The sequence below is a fragment of the Sceloporus occidentalis genome, unplaced genomic scaffold (assembly GCF_023333645.1).
Source record: "Sceloporus occidentalis isolate IW3139 unplaced genomic scaffold, rSceOcc1.0.p SCAF_33, whole genome shotgun sequence".
Lineage (NCBI taxonomy): Eukaryota > Metazoa > Chordata > Lepidosauria > Squamata > Phrynosomatidae > Sceloporus > Sceloporus occidentalis.
In genome coordinates this window covers 8,152,016-8,167,216 of record NW_028317013.1, presented here as the reverse complement: position 1 = coordinate 8,167,216, position 15,201 = coordinate 8,152,016, and the positions used below count along the sequence as shown (strand labels likewise).

Sequence of the window (15,201 nt, the reverse complement as noted above, 5' to 3'; positions counted from 1 at the left end):
CATCCATGCTCTCACACACACACAAGTACCCATGCATGCTGAAACACACGCACAAGTACATATACATATATATAAGTATGTATGTATGTATGTGTGTGTATATATATATATATATATATATATATATATATATATATATAAACACATATACATGCTCCCCGCTGTTGCAGCTTTCCCTCTAGCTGCTGGCACACAGTGACCCCGATACGCTCCTGTCTCCCCGTGCCTGTTCACAATAGTTTAGAAAGAGTCCTTGTCTCCTCGTACCAGTTCAAAATTGTTTAGAAAGGTACGAGGTAGGGCTGCAACTAACGATTATTTTCATAATCGATTAGTTGGCCGATTATTTTTTCGATTAATCGGATAAAAAAAATAAAATTTTTCATTTATTTTAAATTATTTAATAAAGTAACATAGGATGTTAAAAACAAACGGCAGAATAATTTTTTTTTCTTGTTTTTATTTCCCCAACCTGCCCCCCAGTTATGCATATTTGAGCCCAGGCTTGCCACACTGCCCTCCCCGACATGCCACACTGCCCTACCCACATATGCCTTATATACCCTATATGCCTTATACCCCCAGATATGTCACTCCGTCCTCCTCAGGTATGCCGTATACCCCCCTGATATGCCATAGTGCCCTCATAGGATTTGCAGACTCGTTCACAGACACAATACTTTTATAAATAAATACAGGGTTTATCTTCACTGCCCCCAGGATTTAGATTCCCCTCAGTTTGCCCCCCTTTACCTCTAACTGCACCTTAAGTTAACTTTATTAAATTAATTAAATTAACCCTCAGTCCTCAGCATTAAATTAATCCTGAAGAGAAGACCCCATTAACCACAACTGCCCCTAAATTAACCCATTAACTATAACTGCCCCTAAATTAACCCTAAACACCCCATCAACCACAACTGCCCCTAAATTAACCCTAAACACCCCATCAATCACCACTGCCCCTAAATTAACCCTAAACACCCCATTAACTATAACTGCCCCTAAATTAACCCTAAACACCTCATTAACTATACCTGCCCCTAAGTTAACCCTAAACACCCCATTAACTATAACTGCCCCTAAATTAACCCTAAACACCCCATTACCTATAACTGCCCCTAAATTAACCCCCACCTCCCCTAACTTTCAGCAGCCCAAATATTAATTTTATACTCAGTTAGATGAGTGTCACAGCCATGGCGATGCTAAAGAAATGGGCGGAGCCAATCGGCCGTTTGGCTCCGCCCCTTTCTTCCTCCCTGTCCTTTTATTCTCTAGACTGCAGTCACTGCCGATTGGCCCCGCCCCTTTCTTCTGCAGGGAGGGACTGGAAAAAGGAAGTGGGAGGGCCAATCGGCAGTGACTGCAGGGAGGAACTGTAAGTAGCAACTGCTGCTGTGACTCCTGTGAGTCACACTAACGGATTATAACACGAGGGGTATTTTTCAGAGCATTTGCTCTGAAAAAACCCTCATTTTATAATCGATTCAACTAATCGATAATGAAATTCGTTGCCAACGAATTTCATTATCGATTATCATCGATTTTATCGATTAGTTGTTGCAGCCCTAGTACAAGGAGACGGGAAGAAGGGGTCACAGGGGTAGTTACAATAGACCCGTGTAGTTACGTCAGTGTGCGTACTATACACATACTATACATTTTTCTTACACAGGTATCACTTTACGCTCAATTTTGTATTCAGGATTTTATGCTATCTACTGCCTGGAGATTATTGTGCAGTCTGCTAACACCATGCTGATCCGGTTCAAGAAGCTTATTCCAGCTTCCTAATTGGGCTGATATTAGTATTGCAAAATTGCATTAAATACCCTAGATATACCTTTTGATAAATGTCAAAGCTGGAAAATAATAAAATGATAAAGTCATGGATGTATTTCAGTGCTGGATTTAACTAGGGTTTTATTTAAGTTCCTTACCCCTGGATTATGTGTGTGTGTGTGTATATATTATGAATTATTTTGAGGGGACACAAGATAATTTAAATATCTTGGTTATGTTATAAGGTAAAACACAGCATTGTACAATATTTGGCTTTAAACAATTGTAGTACAATGTTACGTTAGCTTATAAATTGCAAACATTGACATTGATTTTCTATTGTATTATTTTGGGTATGCTAGTGTCATGTAGTGCATGTTAATTTAAAAAAAAATAAAAAAAATCCAGCAGTTTTAAATAGAAAGTTCTCCATGATACTGTGTGAGAATAGAACATCCATTCCAACTGAGTCTATAATTAGTATTAAAATGACTTTATTTGTGTACCAAGCATTAACGTGCTATTAGTCTAGCTCCATGAAAAGTGTTTTCACTATAGCATATTTAGGGGCATTCCTTATACACAGTCAAGACTTAGATTTTTTTTTTGGGGGGGGGGGTGAAGCTGTCCTCGTTTACAGGACAAAAAGGCACCAGCGAGGCAGTGATTCTCGTGACGATAAAAGCAGGCATTACAGGGCCTTTTATTCTCTAGAAGCAGAACTCTATTCCTCGAGCCCCCACTTCATTTGCTATTACTAATCCTTGTTATTCAATCCCTTGAGTTCCAGAGGAGTGTAGTAGTGGACTTCCTAATCAACCCTATGGTATCCAAAAAGTCTAAACCTGTAAAATCCATATTTAGCCTGGACGCTCGGTATTCTATTTTAATAATATCTGTCCTTGCTTTGAGATTCCTTTGTTAGTCTATCAAATTTCAGTTTGCGTTCCGGCTGGTAAAGCATCGCAAGCTGAGACAGGGCTGGGTCAGATCCCGGGCTCAGCTCGGCGACTTGCCTTGCCTAGCCAGACTAAACCTCGGCATGAGGGAACACTTGGCAAAAATCCATACAGAAGCTTATGAGGACCAAAATACAAAACAAGCTCATACTCCACTTTTGAAAAGCAAGGCATCGACCATCCTTGGCTTGCTCTGCTATATCAAAAACTTACAGCTGTGTGTTTGTAATTTTAAAAGAGTTGTAGAAAAAAGAGAAGGAAAAATGGGGCTAGAGGGTAATATCGACCCTTGTCAATATGCTCAACAACTAGTGCAAGAGGATCCTACTTTTTGTTATCTTTAGTTATGAATAGATAGACACCGTTGTGTAAGGTTTAGTATATAATACCACATAAATCCTTATCAATTCATACTCCATGGAAGTAGACACCAGATGCTGCAAGGTAAGCAGTACTCTTCTGCTGCCCAGTAGCAGTGCCAGACTAGCTTACTGGGACACGGGGAGATATTCCCATACATACATACATGTGCTTCTAGCATTTATCCTGAACTAGACATGCCTCTATGTTCCAGAAGCCACTGGACTGACTTGGCTTCCAAACAGAGGCTAAGTTCTGCTGGGTCTGCATTATATGGTGACCACATCACCATGTTTTCCAGGCCACACGTCGTTTTTACATCCCCCATACTGCAGGGCAGCAATTTATCTGGGCTGGTCCGCAAGGTGTTAAAATTGTGTCTTGGAAAACATGGCCGATGGGCTGATGCTTACTTCATGGGCTGATGCTTCATGCAGGGTAAGTGAGTTGCCTTCCCTTCTTTCCGCTCTTCCCTCTCCTTTTTCTCTTCCCTTTTCTCCTTTCATCTTTTCCTTCTTTTTTTCACTTATACATAAGAACCAGGCTCCAATGTTTTGTTTTTTTTTTGTTCCCCACATTTAACATGACTATGTTAACCCCTTAATGACAATTGCCGGTCCTGGCACGGCACGGAAAAGCATGTGCTTTACGACAATTGACGTGCCAGGACCGGCACGTCTTTAAACGGGTGCAGAAAGCGATCTACTATCGCTTTCTGCACCCAAAAAGCGTTGCTGAATGCCTCGACCTCGAGGCATTCAGCAACGCCGCGATCGGCACGAAGGGGCCATCTCTGGCCCCTCCACGGGGCGTCAACATCCGCCATACTTTGTATGGCGGCGGACGCCCGTTTTAAAAGCGTTTAGGAGGCGATCGACGATCGCCTCCTAAACTTAAATGGTGTCGCTGGAATGCCTCGATCAGGAGGCATCCAGCGACACCAAACACTAACCTTTTGATGGGCTGTGACCGCTCCGGAGAGCGGTCACAGCCGCAGCTGCCGGCAATCTTCGCCATCAAGGAAGATGGCCGCCGTCCTGTAACAGGAACCACAAATTTTAAAAGTTCGCTAGATGGTCCAGACCATCTAGAGAACTTTGGCTCCACTTGCAGGTTGAATACAGGTACTGCATTCACCATGCAAGTCAATGGAGCCCAGCTTTCTAATCACAGTGTGATTAGTAAAAATAAATTAAAAAATAAAATAAAATTAATAATAATTAGAAAAAGATAGTAAAAAAACAGTAAAATGTAAAAATCATTTCCCACTGATGTCACTATCAGGGGAACCTCCAAGTTGAAAAAAAATGTTAAATTTTTTAAAAAAAAAAATAAAAAAAAATATATATATATATATATAAAAAATATATTTTTGTGAGCAAGTCCTAAAATTAGCATATTGGCTTAAAACAATTCTCGCATGGAAAGAGTTAAAATACTGGCATATTAAATGCCCGTGGGGTGTCTACTTTTAAAAAATGTATGATTTGATGGGGTAAATTGAATGGGCCAGGTTCAACAACGTCCCAATTAACACGGGGGGAAGGATGGCCACACATCTAATTTCCAATTAGAAAAATGCACACGTACCAAATGTGGCCTTTTAGTTCCCCCAAAAAATGACACACCCATGCATGTGGGGTATCACTGCACTCAGGAGATGTTGCTGAACACATTATGGGGTGTCGTGTGACAGCGGCATATACCAGGAGCTGTAAATTCATACATAAAGTAGGTGTGTGTGGGAAAAATACACACACAAAAATATTACTGCAAACTTTGAAAAAATGCTGGTGGTAAAATATGTGCATGCAAAGAGTTAAAATACCAGCATTTAAAATACCCTGTGGTGTCTAGTTTTGAAAAATATATGGTTTTGTTGGGCACACTGAAATGGCCTGGCTCAAAGATGTACCAAATAGGGCATGGGCAGTGGATCCCAAATGCCAAAGTTCAACATTGAAAAAAGCGCATGCCCCAAATGTGGCCCTTTTGCCCCAAAACAGCCAGGCAAAATCATTCATGTGAGGTATCGCTGTACTCAGGAGATGTTGCTGAACACATATTGGGGTGTTTTGTGATAGTGACATATACGAGAACATTTTAATTCATACCTGAATTAAAATGTGTGTGGAAAACCAAGTGCAAAAAAATGACTACCACAAAGTTTGACAAAGACTGGTGGTAGATATGGTGCATGGAAAGAGTTAAAATACTAGCATTTGAAATACCCTGGGGTGTCTAGTTTTCAAAAATATACGGGTTTATTGGGCACACTGAAATGGCCCGGCTCAAAGATGTACCAAATAGGGCATGGGCAGTGGATCCCCAAATGCCAAAGTTCAACATTGAAAAATGCGCATGCCCCAAATGTGGCCCTTTTGCCCCCAAACAGCCAGGCAAAATCATTCATGTGGGGTATCGCTGCGCTCAGGAGATGTTGCTGAACACATATTGGGGTGTTTTGTGATAGTGACATAAACTAGAACATTTTAATTCATACCTGAAGTAAAATGTGTATGACAAAACAAATGCAAAAAAATGACTACCATAAAGTTTGACAAAGACTGGTGGTAGATATGGTGCATGGAAAGAGTTAAAATACTAGCATTTGGAATACCCTGGGCTGTCTAGTTTTCAAAAATATATGACTTGATGGGGTAAATTGCATTGGCCGGGTTCAAAGATACCCGAAATGGCACATGGGGGGAAGAATTACCAGATTTGGAAAAAATGGCTTTGAAATAGCAGAACGCTACCTGTACTTATTGCCCCATAATGGGTAGAAAAAAGCAAAAAAACATAAAAACATTGGGTATTTCTAAACTCAGGACAAATAGTAGAATCTATTTAGCAGGTTTTTTCATTACCTTTTATAGATGAGTAAAAGATTTTTCAACTAAAAGTTAGAAACAGTCATTTTTTTCTAAATTTTTCACCATATTTTATCATTTTTTTAATAGTAAATAATATGATACAATCAAAACAATGTCATCTAAAGAAAGCCCTTCTTGTCCTGAAAAAAACAATATCTAATGTGTGTGGGTTCAGTAAACGGGAAAGAAGAAAATTACAGCTAAACACAAGCAGCACAGAAATGTTAAAAAGGCCATTGTCACAAAGGGTACAAAAAGTAAAATCAGCCTTTGTCTCGAAGGGGTTAAATAACTTCCCTAGGGTGTGTTCATGTATTGTTTACGCGAACCTTTTCACAATGTGTCACTCGGCGTCTCAGACAGCACCCTTCTAAAATGAAACAGTCCTATGCACATCAGCAAAAATATTTGAGAATATTATGTTTGTAATAGGAGGCTTGCATTTAGGTTTCTTTTCTTCTAGGGATATAATGTTGGATTAGCTGACCTGGTCATACTAGAGATTGTTGTGTGTTTTTTAGATGCTTTTTTAAATGTTCATATTTCGTTCAGAAAACAAGTAGGTGGTGTTTATAGACGTTGAATATCGCTGTTTATATTGATATGATCCCCATATTCATAAAGATGGAATATAGAAAGTGGGGACCAGGATCCATTTCTGGAGATCCTCTTGTGAAGAATGTCAGGGGTCATTTTTAGCCCTAAAGATTTGGTATTTATAAACTATATAGAATCTATTTAGCAGGTTTTTTCATTAGCTTTTGTCGATGAGCGAGTAAAATATTTTTCAAATAAAAATCAGAATTTTATTTCTTTTATTTTTCACATAATGTGTTCTTTTATTTTGTTATAATACAATATATGAAATAATCAAAATAACAGTATCTCAAGAAAGCCCTTCTTGTCTTGGGAAAAAAATATACTTTGTACATTTCGTGGTGCTGGGGGCTACCTCGTACCCAAGGTATTCTCGCCAATCGGCAAAAACACCCTGACTCAATTTATGGTATGCGTCATTTCTGGCAACCCACAGACCTGGCAGAAATCAAAAAAATTATATCCCTAAACCTGCTGACGTCCTTCTTGTTGGAGTAAGACCTTTTTATTTATTTAAATTTTTTTTAGTTCTGCGATAACACTAATAATAATTATTATTATTACTATATGACAGACAGGTGGTCTACAGTTGGTCTTATTTTATAAAGCCTAATACATTTAGAAAGACTGTACCCCACAGGAGAATAAATCCTTGATGTGGTCAAGTTGTACAAGCTTTGTAGAAGTGTGACAGGCTGTACCTTCTACTTTTGGATATGGTAAAGTTATCTTTATAATATGAGTATTCTATGTACTTGGACAACTATTACCAAAAATAAATCGTAAAGTAACTAAAAAAAAATGACGATATTAAAAGGGGGAGTGCTGGGTGGTATAGGTATATAATACTCAAGGGGGGACAGCTGGGGCCATCTCATCTCATAAATCAATAATGAATGGAGGTGCATATATATATATATATAATTGTTGTTTTATATAGCGCCATCAAATTCCGTAGCGCTGTACAATGGGTAGACAGGACATAACAAGTAGTATGTTACATTACAAATTGACTAACAGAGACAACAGGTGAGGAGGGCCCTGCTCAAAAGAGCTTACAGTCTAGAGGGAGTTGGGTGTATTACACAATAGGCAAAAGTGCCGTTGTTAGGGATAGACCAGCCACACTAGTAAAAGTATTGCAGGAGAGGGACTAGGAAAGGTGAGCTAAAGGAATATGGGAGTATGGGAGGCCATCAGTGTGCTATGTTGTTAGCATCCTTAAAGAAGTGGGTCTTGAGGGATTTTTTTGAAGGAATAAAGACAGGGGGAGAGACGGATAGACCGGGGGAGGGCATTCCAGAGGATAGGGGCAGCCTTTGAGAAATCTTGTAAGCGGGCATGAGAGCTAGAAATCAGAGGAGAGGATAGAAGGAGATCATTGGATGAGCGGAGAGACCGGTTAGGTGTGTATTTAGAGATGAGAGAGGAGATGTAGGGAGGGGAACCGCTGTGAAGGGCTTTGAAAGTAAGAGTGAGGATTTTGAAGTGAGTCCTGAAGCGCACAGGCAGCCAGTGAAGAGACTGACAGAGGGGAGAGACATTAGTAAAGCGATGGGAGAGGAAGATGAGTCTGGCAGCAGCATTCATGGTGGATTGTAGAGGGGTGAGGCGGTTAAGAGGGAGACCGGCTAAGATAGAGTTACAGTAGTCAAGACGGGAGATAATCAGGGCATGGACAAGACCCTTAGTGGTATGCTGCGTTAGGAAGGGACAGATACGGGCAATGTTTTTAAGATGAAGGCGACAGTTTTTAGAGACAGACTGAATATGGGGTGTGAACGAAAGGTCGGAGTCAAGGGTGACACCAAGACAGCGTGCATGAGTAGACGGGGAGATGATGGCACCATTAACATTGAGGGAGATAGATGGGGGAATCTGAGAGTTGGAGGGAGGGAAGATGAGGAGTTCAGTTTTTGAGAGGTTGAGTTTCAAGAAACATTCAGACATCCAGGTAGAGACAGATGCAAGGCAGTTAGTTACACAATCTAAGACAGAGGGAGAGAGATCAGGGGAGGATAGATAGATCTGGGTGTCATCAGCATACAGGTGGTAGTGAAAGCCAAAGGATGAGATCAGTTTGCCAAGGGAGGAAGTGTAAAGAGAGAACAGAAGGGGTCCTAAAACAGAGCCTTGGGGTACCCCAACTGAGAGAGGGAGGGGAGGGGAAGTGTTACTGGAGACAGAGACACTGAAGGTACGATCAGAGAGGTAGGAAGTGAGCCATGAGAGAGCAGCAGAAAGGTCCAGTAGGATTAGCATGGAGTAGTGGCCCTTGGATTTAGCAGTAAGTAAGTCATTAGTAACTTTAGTAAGGGCAGTCTCAGTAGAGTGTCGAGGGCGAAAAACCAGATTGAAGAGGGTCAAGCAGGAAGTTGGAGTCTAGAAACTTAGTTGTGTATAAACAATTCTTTCAAGAAGCTTGGAGGTGAAAGGAAGCAGAGAGATGGGACGGTAGTTGGAGAGACCAGTCGGGTCGAGGGAGGACTTTTTCAAGATAGGAGTAATGGTAGCATGCTTGAAGGACGATGGGACAGATCCAGTAGTGAGGGAAAGGTTGAAGATATGGGTTAGAGTAGGGACAAGGGTAGATGAGAGACTGGGTGAGATGGGAAGGGATGGGGTCAAGGGGGCATGTGGTAGGACAAGAGGAAAGAAGAAGAGCATGTACATCTTCAGTGACAGCAGAGAAATTAGTTAATGTAGTGAGGGGAGAAGAGGTCAGTGGGAAGGGGGGTGCGTAGTCAGAGGGAGGTGACTGTGCAGATACGTCATCTCTGATAGTTTGAATTTTATTATTGAAGAATGTGGCAAAGTCAGATGCATTAAGGTTAGTGGAAGGGGTAGTGGGGATCGGTTGAAGCAGGGAATCGAAAGTTTTAAAGAGTCGTTTGGGGTTGTGGGACAGGGAGGAGATGAGGGAGGTGAAGTAGGTTTCTTTAGCAAGGTTGAGAGCAGAGTAGTAGGAACGTAGCATAAATTTATAGTGCAGGAAGTGGGTCTCTCTGTGGGGGAGCCTGTCCTGGTGTGTGTGTGTGTATTTGGGTGTCGCTGTGGTTTATTCACTAACATAGTAACATAGTAACATAGTTCATAAGGTTGAAAAAAGACCAAAGTCCATCAAGTTCAACCTATATACATATTGTGTCCCTACTGTGTTGATCCAGAGGAAGGCAAAAAACCCTTATGAAGCAGATGCCAATTGCCCCATACCAGGGGGAAAATTCCTTCCCGACTCCAAATATGGCAATCAGAATAAATCCCTGGATCAACGTTCTGTCCCTATTAATCTAATATCCATAACTTGTAATATTATTGCTTTCAAGAAACACGTCCAGGCTCCTTTTGAACTCTTTTATTGAGTTTACCATCACCACTTCCTCTGGCAGAGAGTTCCATAATCTCACCGCTCTTACTGTAAAGAACCCCCGTCTGTGCTGGTGTAGAAACCTTCTTTCCTCCAGCCGTAGAGGATGTCCCCTTGTTATAGATACAGTCCTGGGTATAAATAGGTCCTGGGAGTGATCTCTGTACTGTCCCCTTATATATTTATACATAGTTATTAAGTCCCCCCTAAGCCGTCTTTTTTCCAAACTAAATAACCCCAATTCTGATAATCTTTCTGGGTACTGTAGTCCTCCCATTCCCCTTATTACTCTGGTTGCCCGTCTTTGAACCCTCTCCAGCTCCACTATATCTTTCTTGTACACTGGTGCCCAGTACTGTACACAGTATTCCATGTGTGGTCTGACTAGTGACTTGTACAGGGGTAGAATTATTTCCTTGTCGTGGGCATCTATGCCCCTTTTGATGCACCCCATGATTTTATTTGCCTTAGCAGCAGCTGCCTGACACTGGTCGCTACAGGTAAATTTACTGTTAACTAAAACTCCTAAGTCCTTTTCCATGTCAGTCGTCCCCAGTGTTTTCCCATTTAATACATATTCCCAGCCTGGATTTTTCTTCCCCATGTGCATAACCTTACATTTATCTGTGTTGAACCTCATCTGCCACATCCCAGCCCAAGCCTCCAACCTATGCAGATCCATTTGTAATCGTGCGCTGTCCTCTATTGTGTTAACCACGTTACAGAGCTTAGTATCGTCTGCAAAGATTGATACTTTACTATGCAATCCCTCTACAAGGTCATTAATAAATATATTAAAAAGAATAGGACCCAAAACTGACCCCTGTGGTACCCCACTAGCAACAGTCACCCACTCAGAGTATGTACCATTAATAACCACCCTCTGTTTCCTATCACTGAGCCAGTTACTTACCCACATACACACATTCTCCCCCAGCCCAAGCATTCTCATTTTATGTACGAGCCTTTTATGTGGCACCGTATCAAATGCTTTGGAAAAATCAAGATATACGACATCCAGCGATTCACCCCGATCCAGTCTTGAGCTCACCTCCTCATAAAAGCTGATCAGGTTAGTTTGACAGGACCGATCCCTTGTAAACCCATGCTGATATGGAGTCATACACTTATTTTCATTGAGATACTCCAAAATAGCATCTCTTAGGAAACCCTCAAACAGTTTACACACAACAGAAGTTAAACTAACAGGCCTATAATTCCCCGGGTCACTTTTTGTCCCCTTTTTTAATATTGGCACAACATTTGCTATGCGCCAGTCCTGGGGAACAGACCCTGTCACTATAGAGTCCTTGAATATTAGAAATAGGGGTCTGTCTATTACATTACTTAACTCCCTTAGAACGCGGGGGTGAATGCCATCTGGACCTGGTGATTTGTCTATTTTGATTTTTTTTAGGCGGCACTGCACTTCTTCCCGGGTTAGACAGGCGACATGTACTGGGGCATTTATCTCATCCTGCTGTATATTACCTGGCATTTCATTTTCCTCTGTGAATACAGCAGAGAAGAATATATTTAATAGATTAGCTTTTTCCTGATCCCCGTCTATAACTTCTCCCTCATTACTTTTTAAGGGGCCAACGCTTTCATTGTTAACCTTTTTACTATTTATATAGTTAAAGAACATTTTGGGGTTTGTTTTACTCTCTTTGGCAATGAGTCTTTCTGTCTCCAATTTTGCTGCTTTTATCTGATTTTTACATATTTTATTTTTTTCCCGATAGCTTTTTAGTGCTTCCTCACTGCCTTCCTGTTTTAGTAGCTTAAATGCCTTTTTTTTGCCATTTATTGCCCCCTTTACATTTTTATTTATCCACATTGGTTTTCTCTTGTTCCTGACTCTTTTATTCCCATACGGTATGTACCTTTCACAGTGAGAATTTAAGATATTCTTAAAAATCTCCCATTGAGCGTCTGTACTCTTGTTTTTGAGGACATTTTCCCAATTTACAGTGTTAAGGGCTTCTCTTAGTTGATCAAACTTTGCCCTCCTAAAGTGCATAGTTCTTGTGGCTCCTCTAAGAGTTCCCTTATTGAAGGACAAGTTATAATGCATCATATTGTGATCACTATTTCCTAGATGTCCCCTGACCTGCACATTAGTTACTCTGTCAGGTCTGTTGGTTAATATTAAGTCCAGTAGGGCGCCCCCTCTGGTCGGGTCCTGTACCATTTGGGACAGATAATTATCCTTACTTATAGTCAGAAACCGGTTTCCTTTATGAGATTCACAGGTCTCGGTTTCCCAGTTTATGTCGGGATAGTTAAAGTCCCCCATAATAACCACCTCATTGTGATTAGCTGCCTTGTTTATTTGCTTTAATAATTGATCTTCTGCTGCTTCCATTATATTTGGTGGCTTATAGCAAACCCCGATCAGTATTTTATTATTTTTCTTTCCATATATTTCTACCCATAATGACTCCACATTATCATTTCCCTCACATATATTCTCCCGCAGTGTGGCCTTTAGGCTGGACTTTACATAAAGGCAAACTCCTCCCCCTTTTCGTTTTTTCCGATCCTTCCTGAATAGACTATACCCCTGTATGTTAACCGCCCAGTCATAGCTATCATCCAACCATGTCTCTGTTATACCCACTATGTCATAATTTTCTTCAGACATTATTAACTCCAGTTCGTCAGTTTTATTGGTCAGACTTCTGGCATTAGTAAGCATACAATTTAGAGGTGTATGGTTTTTTTCCCTATGAAGCCTATCCCTATTAACTATTCTAACCCCTCCCTCTGCTCCACCCCCAGGTACATTTATAAGCCCCAGCTCTCTATCTACACTATCTTCCCCTTCTATATTGTAGTTTCCCTCCCCCCCTTTCCCTAGTTTAAACACTCCTCCACCCTTCTGACCATCTTCTCCCCAAGCACAGCTGCACCCTCCCCATTGAGGTGCAGCCCGTCCCTACCGTAGAGCCTGTATCCGACAGAGAAGTCGGCCCAGTTCTCCATGAACCCAAACCCCTCCTTCCTACACCAGCTTCTGAGCCACTTGTTTAGCTCCCTAATCTCCCGCTGCCTCTCTGGTGTGGCACGTGGTACAGGTAATATTTCAGAAAATACTACCTTGGAGGTCCTTGCCTTAAGCTTGCTACCTAAGTCCCTGAAATCATTTTTAAGGACACTCCGCCTCCCTCTCACTTTGTCATTGGTGCCAATGTGCACCATGACTGCTGGGTCTTCTCCAGCCCCTCCCAGTAATCTGTCAACCCGATCCGCGATGTGCCGAACTCGAGCGCCAGGCAGACAACACACTGTTCGGCGATCCCGGTCTTTGTGACAGATCGCCCTGTCTGTCCCCCTAATAATTGAGTCCCCCACTACCAGCACCTGTCTGGCCTGCCCTGCGCTCCTCCTTCCCTCCTTACTGGAGCAGACACCCCTCTGGTGGTCAGAGCCAGTGACTTGCTGCAGTACTGCTAACTCTGAACTAACATCCCCCTCATCTGCCAACCGGGCAAACTTGTTGGGGTGTGCTAGATCAGGACTAGCCTCCCTGGCGCTTTTCCCCCTACCCCGCCTTCTAACTGTAACCCAGCTAGCTGCCTGACTGTCCTGTACCTCCATCCCACTATCCTCCCCCACCTCTACCTGCGAGAGAGCTTGCTCAGTGAGCAGCAGACTCCTCTCCAAGTTGTCAATAGATCTCAGTGTTGCCAGTTGCTCCTCTAGACTCAGGATTTGTGCTTCCAAATGAGCAACCCGCACACATCTCGCACAGCAATATGCACCCTCGAAGCGCTGCTCAAGGATTGCATACATTGAGCAAGATGTACACCTGACCGCATTGTCAAACATGGAGGACATCTTGGCAATGGGGATAGCTCCAATAACTGGCAAAAACAGACAGTAAGGCGCAAAATATATATAAATATATTATATGCAATCACAAGGATTTATACTTTACCCTCCTTCTTGCTTTTTAACTCCTTCTTTGCTTGTAACTCCTCACTTAGAGATGTCACTTAGGAGATTCACCCCAGCTCAGGATTCGCTTGTGTGTCCAAGCTAAATGCAACTGCAAAAGCCAAAGGGAGAGTTTGCAGTAAAGCTGTTATGAAATCTCCTTCATTTCACAATACAGTATGAAGACCCATCCAAGCTGCTTAATATATATATCCAATGATCTAACTCAGCCCCCCTAGCTGGAGGAACCTACCAGTGTTGGCTCTTCATTTCTTCTCCTTCAAACTTTTCTATTAATGAAGTACACTCCACTGAGCACAATTCAAACTTTGTAACGTACATCATTCAAGTTAATTTTCTTTTTCTTTTATTTACAAACAAAAAATACATACAGCTAAATTAAAAAGAAATGTTAGAGTTGCATTGTGATAAATTAGTTTTTGTGCTAGATTTTACCGTTTTACAATATTGTCTTGCACTGGATACGGTATTAATCATGTATATTTATATATGATATAAAGTAAATACATCTAGAATTGTCAAGGACATTTATTTTCAGGACTGAAACACATTAGCTGATTTACTAAGTGTTTATTGTTTTAACTTTCATTGTTTGTATTTTTTAGGAAGAAGAGCTTTGATTTAAAACACCATCCCATCCATCTTCATTAAGACTGTGAATCCTTACAATGATTGTGTGATCATAAACCAAGCTAAAATGACATCACATCGTCATTGCTACTTGCATCGAGCCCTTCTTCCTTCACGCTGGATATCAGATGGGGCACTGAGTGGTATAGCAGAAATAACTTCCTTTCTATACCTTGGCCGTGGTAGTGTGGCTTCAAATAGGACTCTTTTACTGGCCAAAGGTGTAACTTGCATAGTAAATGCTACAATTGAAATTCCAAATTTTAACTGGCCCCATTTTGAATATGTGAAGGTACCCCTGTCTGACATGCCACATGCACCAATATCTTTATATTTTGATAGCGTGGCGGATAAAATCCACAGCGTAGCTAGGAAGCATGGTGCCACTTTGGTGCATTGTGCTGCAGGAGTGAGCCGATCCGCATCACTGTGCATTGCTTACCTAATGAAATACCACAAAGTGTCCCTTCTAGAGGCTTACAACTGGGTCAAAACAAGACGCCCTGTGATACGGCCCAACGTTGGCTTCTGGAAGCAATTGATCGAGTATGAACGGAAACTGTTTGGGAAATGCACGGTGAAGTTGCTGCCGACACCGTGTGGTGTGATTCCAGATGTATATGCAAAAGAAAGGCGGCATCTGATGCCTTACTGGAGGATCTAA

General features: G+C 41.6%; 1 protein-coding gene across 1 annotated transcript; it reads left to right on the top strand.

Annotated features, from left to right (window-relative positions):
- The first annotated feature begins 14,604 nt into the window (after positions 1-14,604).
- On the top strand, positions 14,605-15,201 carry LOC149298394 (dual specificity protein phosphatase 14-like). Its single transcript, XM_089487554.1, has one exon. The coding sequence runs from the start codon at positions 14,605-14,607 to the stop codon at positions 15,199-15,201; it is 597 nt and encodes a 198-aa protein (XP_089343680.1).